This window comes from Onychomys torridus, chromosome 8, assembly GCF_903995425.1.
Source record: "Onychomys torridus chromosome 8, mOncTor1.1, whole genome shotgun sequence".
NCBI lineage: Eukaryota > Metazoa > Chordata > Mammalia > Rodentia > Cricetidae > Onychomys > Onychomys torridus.
Window position 1 is genome coordinate 108436839 of NC_050450.1, and position 14102 is coordinate 108450940.

The following is a 14102-nucleotide window of genomic DNA, read 5'->3' on the forward strand; positions in this document are numbered from 1 at the left end:
GACACATGTACAAAGCAGGAGCTGCCTACTAGGCCCTGAGGATGGACTGGTTCTCCAATGGGAGGACCCATAGCTTGGGGCACAGAATTCAACAGCCCCTAAAACAGAAATGGGGTCCTGGAGAAGGACAGCATCTGACCAAAGAATTGAACAAAGGTCCAGAGGGGAGTTTGGGAAGGGGGCCAGTGGGTGACAGAGAAGAGACCAAATGTATTCCAGAGGACATAGACACTTGGTAATGGCCTGGGCTCCTGGGAGGTGCCTTGGGTTCACTCCTAGGTGATCTGCACGTAAGAGGTATAGGAGACACCACACAGATAGGCAGCTTGGACCTCAGAGGAGTAGTCAGTCAGTGGGGCGGTGGAGTGGGAGAAAATGTCCTTTCCTGGGCTGAGTCTAGGGGTGAAAGGTGGACGGTTGCTCAGAACATTTGACTTCTCAGAAAAGGACGCTTCGAGGAAAGGAAAGAATGTGCAGACTGAGGTCCGGGTCAGGTCAATGGACTGTCGAATGAGCAGTGTTGGAGAGGCTTATAGGACAGGAAGAGCCCCTGAGGCCCACAGGGGATGTAACCTGGCAAGGGATTAAGAGCCACTCTAGGGGGATCACCTTGTCTGAAACCTGCAAAGCAGTCCATATTCCTTGACCTCCTCCATCTTGCCTGTGGTGCATGTGTGACAGCTGCAATAGTTTCTTTCATTCAGGAGCCAGATGGGGTTAAGTAAGAGATTTAATCCTTCCGGAAAATCATGACTGCAAACTGAATGCAATGGTGCGACCCCAGGACAGCGGACAGGGGACGTCGCAAGAGAAAGGGGCGCGCTGAGTCACACCCTCACTTCTTTTCTTGGCGAGCTCAGATTCGCCAGGACCTGCACCAGCCAGGTCAGGATTCACCCGCGGAGGGTCTCTGAAGTCCAGGTGCAAGATTGGATCTACAGAGTTACGTTACACCAAGCGAGGGTCCTCGGAAAGGACCCGTGAGGTCGGAGTCCGGGTCAGGGCCTGCGCAAGGCTCTGTGTGCCAGAGGGGAGGGGAAGCGGGTGCGCGAGGTGCGGATCCACAAAGCAAGCGCCGCACAGGAGAGATATCCGGGGTTACATCGTGAGCGTTTGAGGGCTTGCAGCAGGTCCGCTGCGCTAAGGCGAAGGCTCGGACCCTCCTCGGCTCTCCCTTTCCCCTGCCGGCCGCTCCCGCCCCCCCCCCCTCCCCTTCGCCGCCACCGCCCAACGTCGCCGCCGGAAAGTTTGCAAGCGGCTGGCTGGGAGCCGGCGCCGACCCCGATCGCAGCGCCCAGGAGACCATTGGCTGCCAGCTTCTAGACCCGAGCGCTCTCGAGGACCGCGAGGAGCCCAGCCCTAACCCGAGCGACTGAGCGCAGTGAGCACTAGGGTCGGGCCCCTTGGGGACAGTCCCAGGCGGTCTGTGGGGCGCTGGAGCACGGGCGTGACCAGGGCGCGCAGAGAGGGTCCTGAGGAGCTGGCCCACGGACCTGGACGTGGCCAGGTGTCCCTGGAGTCTTGGGTGTTGCGGTTCTCGCCCCCGTCGAACACCTCAGTTTCTAATCCCGGGGATGTATCCTACTGGATGGTCACCTGATCCTTAACCGTCTGGAAGGTTAGGGGTCTCAAGCTCTTCTTTCTGTCCTCCGGGAGCGCGAGAGGGTGGGCGCAGGCGTGGGTCTTGCTGCCGCACTCAGCCCCTAAGGCAGTTCAGCTCCGCGCCCCTCCCGTGATGGCTCGCTCATTCCCCTCTGCTGGATCCGCTTTCCCCTCCTATGTGTCCCTAATGCCCAGGACTCCTTAGCAGTGACCCAATCTTGCTGGGATAGGTGAGGTGCGTAGGCACCCTGCCTCGAGGGCTTTTCTTCCGCAGCTCACAATTGTTCACTTTGATCCCTGCTAGCGCGGGTCACTGCCCTTGTCCTGCTTCCGGCTCCCCAGCGACCACCTTCCCACTTTCAGACCTACGCAGTTCACCTCTTGGCTCTGGTATCCTCCGAGGATCGACCAGGAATATTTTGCTGTCCTTGTCCGGTCTTGGAGACATAGGAGGGGGAATCTGAGCTCACTGTGGCGGGTATCTCAGGGCCTGCCCGCCCTCGGGGAAGGATCCAGGAATTAGGTTTTGTCAACAGCCTGTGGACCCTGATCCTGTCCTTACCCTAGGGCTATGACCTGGGCTAGTTTCTCTATTTCGACCAAAACCCTCTTCCAATCGATACCTTTATGGATTCCTCAGAACAAAGACTTTGCTACATCTCCAACTTTGTCTCCTAGGGAGCCAAGAGCCTCCCCAGTGATGCCTCCCTTAGCCACTGGACCATCCATCTGACCCTCAGCCACCTACAGACAAAAATCAGTGGCTCACGGGCCACACTGCAGACACCCAAGCGTCCTTTGTCCTGTTGGAGCCAGCTGGGAGCAGGGGTGGCATGGGGGCAGTGCCATTCTGGCCGGTGTGCCAGATCTGAGCTGTGAAAAAGAGGGCATAGGCAAGAACAGGCTCTAAAGACAAAACAGGCTGACATCTTAGGAATTCAGACTTATATATCTTCGAATTTCACCTACAGTTGGGCCTCATGAAGTCTGAGACCTGAGAGGGATTTCAGCGGCCTAGTCCAAGAAGGGAGGAGGGCAGGGTCCCTGGTCCATTGCCCCTCACTCCCATCTGTCCCTTGCCAGGGAGGGTAATAAGGTGGAAAAGGAGAGAGACCTGCAGACAGCCACAGGAGCAAGGTACCACATCCACACCTGACTGCCTGTCACCGCAGGGCTAGGACTGTGCTCTCATTGGATGGGTATTTATCAGTGCTGATGGGCTGTCTGGGTGTCAGGATTTACCCCCCACTGTGGGAACAGGAGGCAGACTGCACAGGATACACAGACTGAGCAGTCCTATCCTACAAGTCCTGTACCATCCAGTGGTGCATCCCCTCCGTGACAAGAAAAAGGATTCCCTGTTGGACCCTCTTCACAGGCTTCAGCATGGGGCCTGGATGTTCTCTGCAGAGACCCCAGTGTCTCAGCCTTGTAGGACTGAAAATCGGTCCCCATATCCTTGATGTTCTCTATCTCACCATTCAGAGAATTATCTAGAAATCCCCTTGTTGTTATTCCCTTACCACCCACAGGAATGGAAAGTTCACCCACTCTGCCCTTTCCTAATTTCTGTGAGAGACTCAGTGGACGGTTACTGGACCCTTAGTAATCTAGCCCTGAGCGTTTTTGAGCCCACATACCCTGATCTGTGTGGAAGGAAATCCTCAAGGATTCTCAGTCTCACCTTTGTTCTTCATTAATTAATTAATTAATTAATTAATTAATTAATTTTCAAGACAAGCGCCTTTATGACTCTCTGTGGTATGGGAGTATGCCCCTGGACAAGCTGCCCTGAAGAGAGATCTGAGGACATGAGGGTCCAGGACAACCCATCCCTCCTTCTTTGGGGACTTGCTTCTCTCTGAAGTTCCCAGATAAGCATCAGCAGCCCTTTCCTATCATCAGCTCCACAGTCCTCAGGGACTTCAGAAGTTCACATTCCCCCCCACCACCCCCCATCCCCGAGACAGGGTCTCTCCGTGTAGCCCTGGCTGTCCTGGAACTTGTTCTGTAGACCAGGCTGGCCTCCAACTCAGAGATCCACCTGCCTCTGCCTCCCGAGTGCTGGGACTCCAGGCTGCAGGGACCACCCAGCTGTTGAACATTCATGTTTTCAACCAGGGCTATGGAAGCAGACTTGGGCTCTAAGGACTGTTTGCCCCTACTGGACTGATTTCCACCCTTGCAAGGCCTTGGGCCAGTATCCTTCCTCCCCATGCCCCTTCCCTGTATCCCCACTATCCATCTACTCACACTGGTCATCCCTTGTCAATCTCACCGTGCCCCGAAGCCTTCCCATCTCCGCCCTTCCTTTTTCAGGGCCTCTGGGAGGCCCCAGCAGCTCTGGAGTGGGAGCCAGGCATAGTGAGTGAAGGATCAGCTTCTGGCTTCTCCATACCAGCCCACTAGTGACCTGGGCAGCGAATGCGGCTGTTTGATCCAAATCAGGAGAGTAAGGCCACTTGGTGACCTAGAGATAGGAATACCTGAACTTCTTCTCTTCAGCCTATTTGCTGCTTTGTTCCTAGCAGGAACCCTCGACTCTATGGTATTTATTTTGCCCTGAGGTTCAGGTACCAGAGATCTAAAACTCTTGGATCTTGCCTCTTGCCAGACTCAGGAGTCCCATAGTAGGCGGCAAGCCCAGTGTGATTGAGGGGACAGAGTGTTGGAGGGCAGAAGTGAAGGGGAGCCCTATCAAGCTGTTGCCTCTAGAACTCAACAGGACTTACCATAGCAGGCTGAAATCCAGGGGTCCCCCTTTCTGCCAGCTGTGACCCCTGCAAACCCTTCTACCTTAGCCATATCCATGTTCTTCTCTTCTCTTCACCATCCTCTCTTCCCCACATCAAGGTCATCTTGCTATGTAGTCCTGGCCGGCCAAGAACTCACCCTGTAGACCAGGCTGGCCTTGAACATTGGGTGGTCCCCTGCTTCCACCTCCTAAATGCTAGGACTAGAGATATATGCCATAATACCTGGCTCTGTATTTTATATTCTATTTATGGGTACACAGGAGAGAGGCCCATCTCAGCCCTGGGAAGCTCATAGTATGACTTACAGATCCTAAGAAGCTCTTCTGTCTTCTCCCATGAGACTCCATCAGAGCCAAGAAGAGTTCTGAAGCAATGTGGGGCTGATGAGTGAGGTTGTTTCTGCCCAGGACCTGTCACGAGTATTATCATGTCTTGCAAGCAACATCAGGCAGAAGTGTCCCTCATCTGGGCCCTGGCAGCAGCAGTGCTAATCCTAAAAGAATGTGCTGCCAGTTTGGTGCCCCAAGTGACCAAGAGGCCCAGTCTGAGAGCCTTGTACAACACACTGGTCCTGGGAAAGGGGACATACAGGTGGCAGAGACAACCTGAGTGCATGCCCCTCCCACCCCTGGCCCCTTGCAGTCTAGGAACTTCTCTGGCACAAGGGCCAAGTGGTGATGGGCCTAGGCACTCCATCCTCACTCTCTTTATCCTAGGTTAGATTATCTGGCCAGTCAGCTTTCTAAGGGTTAAGAATAGGTGGGGAGGTCTAGGCCCAGCCAGGGCAACAGGATTGAGGGAGGAGGAAGTAACTGAGGTGTTGCTGCCACTCTGAGAGAACAGGGTGGACAGATGGAAGGCTGACTGCTGTCAGCCAGGCAGCCCCAGGTAGCAGGAAAGCAGTTGCCTAAGGTCACCTATCTCTGGCTGGGAGCTGCTCACATGTCTCTTCTGCAAGCCTCAGCTATCAGGAGGCCTGAGGCTCAGAGCTTTAGTCTTAGGGGACAGGATACTCTATAGACTTTTCCAGACTCCACTATTCTGTTTCTCTTTAGCCTGAGGAAGGGTGTACACACCCCCAAGGACCCAGACGTGCAACCCCTGCCAGATGTGGGGGGTGGCTACCCAGAGGTATGCCTCTCACCCAGCTCCATAGTCCCCACCTGCTGCTGCTGCTGCTGTGCCTGGTGAGTGCTGTGCACCCCACACCCTGCATGGAGGGCTGCCTGCTCTGCACAGAAGTGCTGATGGACCTCTGTCCTGTCTGTCTTTCTGGTTGCTTGCCACCTGTCTCCCAGCCAAAGGTACCCTCTGCCCAGGTAATGGACTTCTTGTTTGAGAAATGGAAGCTGTATGGTGACCAGTGCCACCACAACCTGAGCCTGCTGCCTCCACCGACCGGTGAGTCCCACCTACAGACTCCTGTGTCCTGTTACCCTGCCTGAGTGTGCAGTGCAGAGACCTTCTTATGGGAATGTGACAGTAGCACTCAATGCCTTTTTCATGCCCAGCCACCTGCCCCCAGTTACAGGCCAGGTGACTGACCTCCAGAGGAGAGTGGTTTCCCCAAGGCTGCATGGTCAGGAAACAATAGAAATGCAGAACTGCCTTATAGCTGGTGTGCTCTGCTGTCTTCCCTGCTGCAGGGTGTCCCTTATCCCCAGCCAGCTGACACCTCTGCTGTTGCTGCTCACAGTGGGCAGACAGTGGATAAAGTCAGTGATGGGTGCCAAGAGAGATTGGGGCCATATCATTGTTCAGTTGAAGGAGATGATCAGTGCCTAGAAGAGAGGGAGAAGGTTGTAGGAACTGTGGTTGGGACTGGGCCTGGAAAGGATGCCAACCAAACTGGGATCAACATCTGGGAAGGAATGTATTACAAGGAGGGGGTGTGGCCAGTGGGATAGCTCAGCAGATAAAGGCTCTGGGACCCACAGAGTGAAAACAGATAAATGATTCTTCCAAGTTGTTCTATGACCCTATATGCTTAGTCCACACATGTGTGCTTCTGTGTGCTTATACATGTACATGTATACAACACACAGAGACACAGACACAGACACACACACACACACACACACATACACACACACTAAAATAAATGTGAAAAATTTGAAAACTAGTTTTTTAAAAAGGCAGTTTGGGGCACATTTGAATGGGAGATCTTAAAGGAAAGGTACCTTGGGCAAACTCAAGTGTTGGCTGAGCTGGAAGGGGAAGTGGGCATGGAGTCCAGGAGGCAAGATAACTGGCCCCAGGGGCTGTGCCTTGTGCCCCACATCAGGGAGGCAGCCCCTTTGGATGAAGGCTCAATGAAACGATGGTGATGCTCAGGGAGCTTCTGGTCCCACGCCCCTCCATCCTCACAGAGCTCGTCTGTAATAGAACCTTTGACAAGTACTCCTGCTGGCCTGACACCCCACCCAATACCACAGCTAACATCTCCTGCCCCTGGTACCTACCTTGGTACCACAAAGGTAATGATGGAGGGCCTGGGAAGCTGAGGGGGTGGAGCTTAGGGGTGGGCTGATCAGAGCCTTGCACCCATGTCCCAGTGCAGCACCGCCTGGTGTTCAAGAGGTGTGGGCCTGATGGGCAGTGGGTGAGAGGGCCACGGGGGCAGCCATGGCGCAACGCCTCCCAGTGTCAGATGGATGATGAAGAGATCAAGGTCCAGGTCAGCTCTGGAGGGCTCGGGGTGGTATCAGTGGGGCTGGGTGGGACCAGGCGATGAGGCACTGCCCAGCCCCGCTCAGTCTCTGGTTTGCAGAAGGAGGTGGCCAAGATGTATAGCAGCTACCAGGTGATGTACACTGTGGGCTACAGTCTGTCCCTTGGGGCCCTGCTCCTTGCCCTGGTCATCCTGCTGGGCCTCAGGTATACAGCTGTCACTCAAAGCTCATACTCAATGTGGTAAGGGGGGGACAGAGGGACAGGGCAGGGGTGGTGCTGACTTGCTGTTGTATAGGAAGCTGCACTGCACCCGAAACTATATCCATGGGAACCTGTTTGCATCCTTTGTGCTCAAGGCTGGCTCTGTGCTGGTCATTGATTGGCTGCTCAAGACACGCTACAGCCAGAAGATTGGAGATGACCTAAGCGTGAGCATCTGGCTCAGCGATGGGGTGAGCCCAGATCTGAAGGCTTGCCAGCCTGTGTAGGGTGGCAGGGTGTCGTGGACCCCATTCATACCTCACCTTGCTCAGGCGGTGGCTGGCTGTCGAGTGGCCACAGTGATCATGCAGTACGGCATCATAGCCAACTATTGCTGGTTGCTGGTAGAGGGTGTGTACCTGTACAGCCTGCTGAGCCTTGCCACCTTCCCAGAGAAGAGCTTCTTTTCCCTCTACCTGGGCATTGGCTGGGGTGAGTAGGCTCGTGGGGAGATTGGGGAAGCAAGCTAACCAGGGCCATGGAACCACAGCTGTTGCTTCCCACAGGAGCGCCCCTGCTGTTTGTCATCCCCTGGGTGGTGGTCAAGTGTCTGTTTGAGAATGTCCAGTGAGTATGAGTTAACAGGCTGGGCTGGAGCAGCTGGGACTGATGGTGCTGGGCTTTGTAAAGAGACCCTAGGGTCGGGGGAGACGGGGTGAGGGTCGCACTTGGACCAGAGATGTAAATCCAGAGTTCAGGAGCTGGGGTTCATTAAAGACTCTCACTTTTCCTTTCTGGGGGTGTTCAGTAAATCCCAGCAGGTAGGGATAGGGGATGGGGAGCAGGATGCATCCCCAGGATGTGAGCGGCCACCCCCTGCAGGTGCTGGACCAGCAATGATAACATGGGCTTCTGGTGGATCTTGCGCATCCCTGTCTTCCTGGCCATACTGGTGAGGAAACAAGATGCTTGCTGCCCTCAGCAGGGAAAGGGCCACTGGCTTGGCTATCCCAGGTCCTTGCTTCCTCAGCCTTCTAGAGGCTTAGCAGGAGACCACATTCCGCCCAGAGGATGGAGGGTGGGTAATCCCAGCACTTATCCAAGGGCTGTATACCCTGGGCTGTGGGTCAGGCTGCCCATCCTTGGCTGGATGTGTCCAGGGCTCACTTGGCAACAACCCCACCTGCAGGGTGGGGGGTGGGGGAGACACATGAGCACCATGCAAGACACAGGAAGTTCTCAGGCTACCTCTGACCTTTGTCTTCCTCACACAGATCAATTTTTTCATCTTTGTCCGCATTATTAACCTTCTTGTGGCCAAGCTGCGTGCCCATCAAATGCACTATGCTGACTACAAGTTCCGGTGGGCAAGGGCCAGGGCCCAGACCAGAGAGGGTTGAGGTTGGGGGCCAATGCCTTTGTGGGGAGAGCCCAGAAGCCCTGGCAGGTGAGGGTGCTCAAGTTCTGCCTCTGCAGTCTAGCCAGGTCCACGCTGACTCTCATCCCTCTGCTGGGGGTCCATGAGGTGGTCTTTGCTCTTGTGACTGATGAGCATGCCCAGGGTACCCTGCGCTCCACCAAGCTCTTTTTCGACCTCTTCCTCAGTTCCTTCCAGGTGAGTCCCCACCATACCCCATCCCTAGGGCCCAGAGTGCTGCCCCTGACCATCCTCTTTCTCCAGGGTCTGCTGGTGGCTGTTCTCTACTGTTTCCTTAACAAGGAGGTAGGTGAGGCTGTGACCAAGATCAGAGCATGGCACAGAGGCCCTGGTATGACCATACCTTCTTCCCCACTTTTATGGCTGCATGTGTTGTATGTCAGGCCCCCCAGGTCCTCAGGGAGTTCAGTGTGTGAGGTGATCTCCACCTTCCCTGGTGATAAATAGCTCTAATGTACCCAATGTGGGAGTTTGACTTTAGGTCTGCTTAGACTGAAGCTGGGCACCACAGAGTGACCCAGGCAGGATCTCAGCAAGGTAGGATGACAGACTGGCTCTACTTGTGTCTACTTGTGGTTTCCCTAGGTGCAGGCAGAGCTGCTGCGGCGTTGGAGGCGATGGCGAGAGGGCAAAGCCCTTAAGGATGAACAGATGGCTATCAGCCATGGCAGCCACATGGCCCCTGCAGGGTCTAGTCCTGGTGATCCCAGTGAGAAACTTGAGCTTGTGAGTGCAGGCAGCAGCAACGGGACTGGCCATCATGAAGCCTCTGTGGAGATCTCCTTTGCCAGTAGTCTCTCAGGGTTGGCTGACAGCCACACCTGAATCTCCATTGGAGCCCAGCCAGGCTGGATTCAGAAAAGGCCTTACAGGACAACTCAGGACCAGACGCCTGGCCAAGGCTGCAGAGACAATGCAGTCAGACAACAGCTTGTACTGTCCATACTCCCCAAATCTGTCCTGACCCTGCTACAGGCCGCACTGATGGAGTGGAGGTTGAGTATGATGCAGCAGTTGTGGCATAGGCTCTAGGTGTTCCCATGTGTATTGACATGTCCCATGTGCACAGATGTCTGTCCTTCAATAAAGAGCTCTGGTAGTAGCTGCTGTGCATATCCTGGATAGCAGGGCTTGAGGCACCAGGAGAGCTGGGCCAGCTCAAGGAGTAGGCATACCTGTGGCTGGGTACTCACCAGGCAGAGGGCTAATGCAATCCAGGAAATAGCTGTCCCCAATGTGGTGCTTTGGGGTAGGATCACCCTGAGCCCAAGTTGCCCCTTGAGGAAGTATTTTTGATAGTCTCTTGACTCAGCCATGCAAACCAGAGCCTTGTTGGGCAGACTAGGACATATGAAGGACTGTGGTCAACCTCTAGGGTTGTCTTTTGGCCTGTGCTGTGAAGATGGGGTGGGGAAGGAGTCAACCAGGTACATCTGTTGAAGTTGCTAGTAGAAAATGGTGCAGGACCCTGGGGGAGGGGTGCACACAGCCAGCATTAGGCCACGTGGGCTGTAGCTGCTCAGGCACAGCAGGCTAATTGAAGCAAATGAAGGGACAGGAGGCCTCTCAGGAAAGGTAAACAGAATGACTCACCTGCCAGGCTAGGCACTGGGGCCTGAAGGGGGCCTTACCCTGCCACCCTCCAAATGCCTGGGAGCAGCAGGGAGGGAAGTGAGGAGGAGACATGCAGGAGGCTGGATTCGGAGGACTGGTACACCTCTGGCCCAGGTGGGTATTTGAATTACTGGGACTGGTAGGAGACAAAGGGATGGAAGCCAGTGAAGCTGGCTGTACCTGCTTAAGACCATGGGCTTCTGACCTTACAATCTTGGGCAGCTCATCCCAGACCTCCAGACTCCAAGCCCCAGATCCAGAGCTCTGGGTGCCTGGGTGCCTGCTGTGGGTACAAAGCCACTCCAAGCCAGCACATGAGTATGTACATTCTCCTTCACGCCAGCTGAGCTCAGGGTTGGTGACTGCCTTGGGGGATGCAGCTCACTTGGGGCCTCCTGACAGCCCTCCCCATCCTGAGTCCCTCTGCCCTTGTTCTCCTTCACCCCTGTCCCCATCTCTGTCCCCAAGGGAACTGGAGCAGGCTGGTGCAGGCAGGGGAAGAGGTGGGAGCCGGGCAGGTTCACCTAGCCAATGAACATGAACCATGACCTAGCAGCTACACAGTGGTGGAAGAGCTCTTTCCAGCTCAACCCAGGGTCCTTGCAGCATCACTTTTATTTCAGGGGACCCTGTCTCTTCTCCAGGGTTCTCTCCCCTCCCTTAGACCTGCATGTCTCCTTCCCCCCACAGGAATGTTGGGTGCTGTTCAGAAAGTGTGTGAGTGTGCACAGGTACCTCAGAGGGTCACAGGTATGTGAATATGAAGGAAAGGAAATGTAATCCTGTGGCAGGTATATAAATGTTCAGTGTTCCAGAGGAATCGGTGTGTTGTTAGAAGGAAGATGATTTGCATGTGGTCCCCTAGAATCTGGTGTGTGGACATTCATACCACAAAAATGAAGATGGGCTGGGCGGTGGTGATGCACGCCTTTAATCCCAGCACTCGGGAGATAGAGGCAGGCTCATCTCTGCGAGTTCGAGGCCAGCCTGGTCTACAGAGCGAGTTCCAGGGCAGGCTCCAAAGCTACAGAGAAACCCTGTCTCGGGGGAAAAAAAATGAAGATGGAAACTAAGAAGAAAAAAAGACATTGACCATCAAGGATCAAATTTAAGAGAGTTGAGCTGTGGAATGCTGCTTAGAGGAGGGGACCTCAAGCCAGAAAAAGAGCTCCAGAGAGTCTCCTAAAGGGAGTGAAAATGAACAGACTGGAGAGTCAGATGACTGGGTAGCATTCAGGCTTTAGGATTAACATACAGGAAACTAAGCAAACACAGCCAGATGTGGCCATGCCAGTGCTTGGGAGGATGACAAAGACTTGAAGGCCTGGAGCTACATAGCAAGTTCAAGATCAACCTGGGCTACATGAGACTTCCAAGAAATAAAAACCTGAAGGTGCCAGCCGTGGGTCATGGTGCACACCTTTAATCCCAGCATTTATGAGGCAGAAGCAGGCAGGTCTCTGATTTTGAGGCCAGCCTGGTCCACATGGTGAGTTCTAGGACAGCCAGGGCTGTATAGAGATCCTGTCTCAAACAAACAACAACAAAACCCTGAAGGGAAGAGGCTGCAGAGCAATGGTGGAATGCTTGCCTACTGTGTATTAAGTGTTGGGTCCCACAAACAAGGCAGAATGAAAGGGCAAGGTGGTGTGCAAGTGGAATCTCAGTTCTGGGAAAACAGAAGGACCCTGGGGCTTGCCAGCCAGCCAGTCCAGCCTGATTGGTAAGTGCTTCAGGCCTGTCTCAAAGGAGGCAGACAGGCTTCCTGGAGATAGCATTCAAGGTGTTTCCTGTTTCCAATCATGTACATACATATGCACCTGCACACACATAAACATGCACATACACATTTACACACAAAAAGGTAAGGAAAAGAAACAAAGCAGATGGCAAAAGAAGGCAATTAGAAATTCCAAGGGGAAAAAATAGAAAAAACAACTCCCCATATGATTCACCTTTGAATACAAACACAAACATCATAATGTAAGCATTCAATCTTAATGCGACCAAAATTGAGGGAAAACAAAGCATCTGAGGGTTGGGATGTAGCTCAGTTGTGGAGTCCCTTGCTAGCATGATCCTCAGCATAAGTTAGATATGGTGGCATATGCCTACAACCCGTACGTTTCTGAAGCTGGAGGGAAGAAGGGTCAGAAATTCAAGGCCACCCTCAGCTACATAATTAGGGTGAGGCCACCTTGAGATCCCGTCTACAGAAAACGAAGACTAAAGCAGAGCCACTGTGGCTTTGTGGTAGAACACTGGCTACTCTTGCAGAGGACTGGAATTCAGATTCCGGCACTCATATCAAGCTCACAATTGACCCTGGGGATCCAACTTCTTCTGGCCTCTATGGACACTCTCACACATACACATTAAGAAAAAAATTAGCTGGATATAGTGGCATACACCTTTAATCTCAGCACCAGGTTCACAGGTGGATCTCTGTGACTCTGAGATCCTGTTTAAAAAAAAAAAAAAAAAAGAAACAAAACAAAAAATTTAAATAGAATTTTTAAAAAAGTCTAGAGAAGACACTGGACAGTTACAGCCTGGTGCAGCGGGAAGTGGGAAAATCAATAAATGAAAAACTCAGGATATCTGGTTGTGGTGGCACACGCCTTTAATTCCTAGAACATGGGAGGCAGAAGCAAGTTGATCTTTGTGAGTTCCAGACCAACCAGGACCATCTAAAACCAAAAACCAACAAACTGAAAAATCCAGGCTTGCTGTTTGTGCTTTTACTGTCACCACTGGTTGAAAGCTAACTGTGATGTGTGGGTATGCCTCTCTGAACACACTGGTGGAGGAGGCACATTGATCCACAGAGGTGCATGCATCCTTTTGCTCAGCTCACTTTGCTAACCACTAGGCCTGGTAGTCCTCTCCATGGCTAAGGGCTACAAGTATCACGTAAGTACTGCGGTGACAGAGTAGCTTCAGGAAGGGCCTGCAGCCAGGGTGGATGGGAGAGCTGTTGCAGGTTTCCAAACCCTGATCCTGACCCCCTTCTCCACAGGGGGATAGGTGCAAGTATCTCATCAAAGTTCTCACCCTGAAAGGTGAACTCTATGTAGGTGGTGAGCCCGTGGCACTGACTCCAAGGGAAGATGGGTATGTTGTGTGGGGGGGGGGGGCACATAACAAGGGGCATACCTCCCTGAGTCCTTGAAGCAGGTCAGTCCCACCTCCCAAATCCTATTTCCCCCTCCCCTGCTCACCTTTTGACCTGGGATCACCCAGCACAAGGCTCCATGCAGAGGGCATGGGTACTGGAATGTCCCTCTATAGCCCTCCCAGGTGTTTACGGTCTAAGGCAAGGGACTCCAGCTAGCACTGGGTACAAGGAAAAGACTGGTGAACTGAGAGGCAAAGCAGAGTCCTAGGTGGCTGGGGTTAAGGGGAAGAAGGCACAGCCCCAAACAGGACTGATCCAGTTGTTAGGACCCAAATTATATGGCTCTTCCCGCCCCAGACAGGGTTTCTCTGTGTAACAGCCCTAGCTGTCCTGGACCTCACTCTGTAGACCAACCCGGCTCCGAATTCACAAGAGACCTGCCTGTCTCTGCTTCCCGAGTGCTGAAATTAAAGGCATGTGCTACCACTGCCCAGCAATTATATGGCTTTGATACATTTCAGGGGCATTTAGGTATGTCCAAGTGCTGTGTGTCAATGAGCTCACTATATTGGGCTAACCTGTCAGGTGAATCCATGAGTGATTAATAGTGTCAGCGGGTACTTATCCTGGGAACCACACAGGAACCAAGTACTAATCACTTTAAGAGGTTGGGATATGACAACTTCGCTGAAGGTCATGT

At 53.4% G+C, this 14102-nt stretch overlaps 1 protein-coding gene across 1 annotated transcript; it reads left to right on the forward strand.

The window, feature by feature from the left end:
- The first annotated feature begins 1054 nt into the window (after positions 1 to 1054).
- Gcgr (glucagon receptor) lies at positions 1055 to 9753 on the forward strand. The gene is made up of 14 exons (XM_036196911.1): positions 1055 to 1381; positions 5414 to 5545; positions 5657 to 5759; positions 6728 to 6835; positions 6914 to 7035; positions 7129 to 7235; positions 7327 to 7483; positions 7565 to 7724; positions 7799 to 7859; positions 8115 to 8184; positions 8507 to 8595; positions 8709 to 8847; positions 8914 to 8955; positions 9256 to 9753. Exons 2-14 carry the CDS (start codon positions 5492 to 5494, stop codon positions 9493 to 9495), a joined length of 1452 nt encoding a protein of 483 aa, XP_036052804.1. The 5' UTR covers positions 1055 to 1381; positions 5414 to 5491; the 3' UTR covers positions 9496 to 9753.
- The last annotated feature ends 4349 nt before the right edge of the window (positions 9754 to 14102 follow it).

Coding starts and splice junctions, on each gene's coding strand:
- Gcgr (XM_036196911.1), top strand. CDS start 5,492: ATGCCTCTCACCCAGCTCCATAGTCCCCACCTGCTGCTGCTGCTGCTG. Junction 7,860..8,114: donor TGTCTGTTTGAGAATGTCCA/GTGAGTATGAGT, acceptor CACCCCCTGCAG/GTGCTGGACCAGCAATGATA. Junction 8,956..9,255: donor ACTGTTTCCTTAACAAGGAG/GTAGGTGAGGCT, acceptor TGGTTTCCCTAG/GTGCAGGCAGAGCTGCTGCG.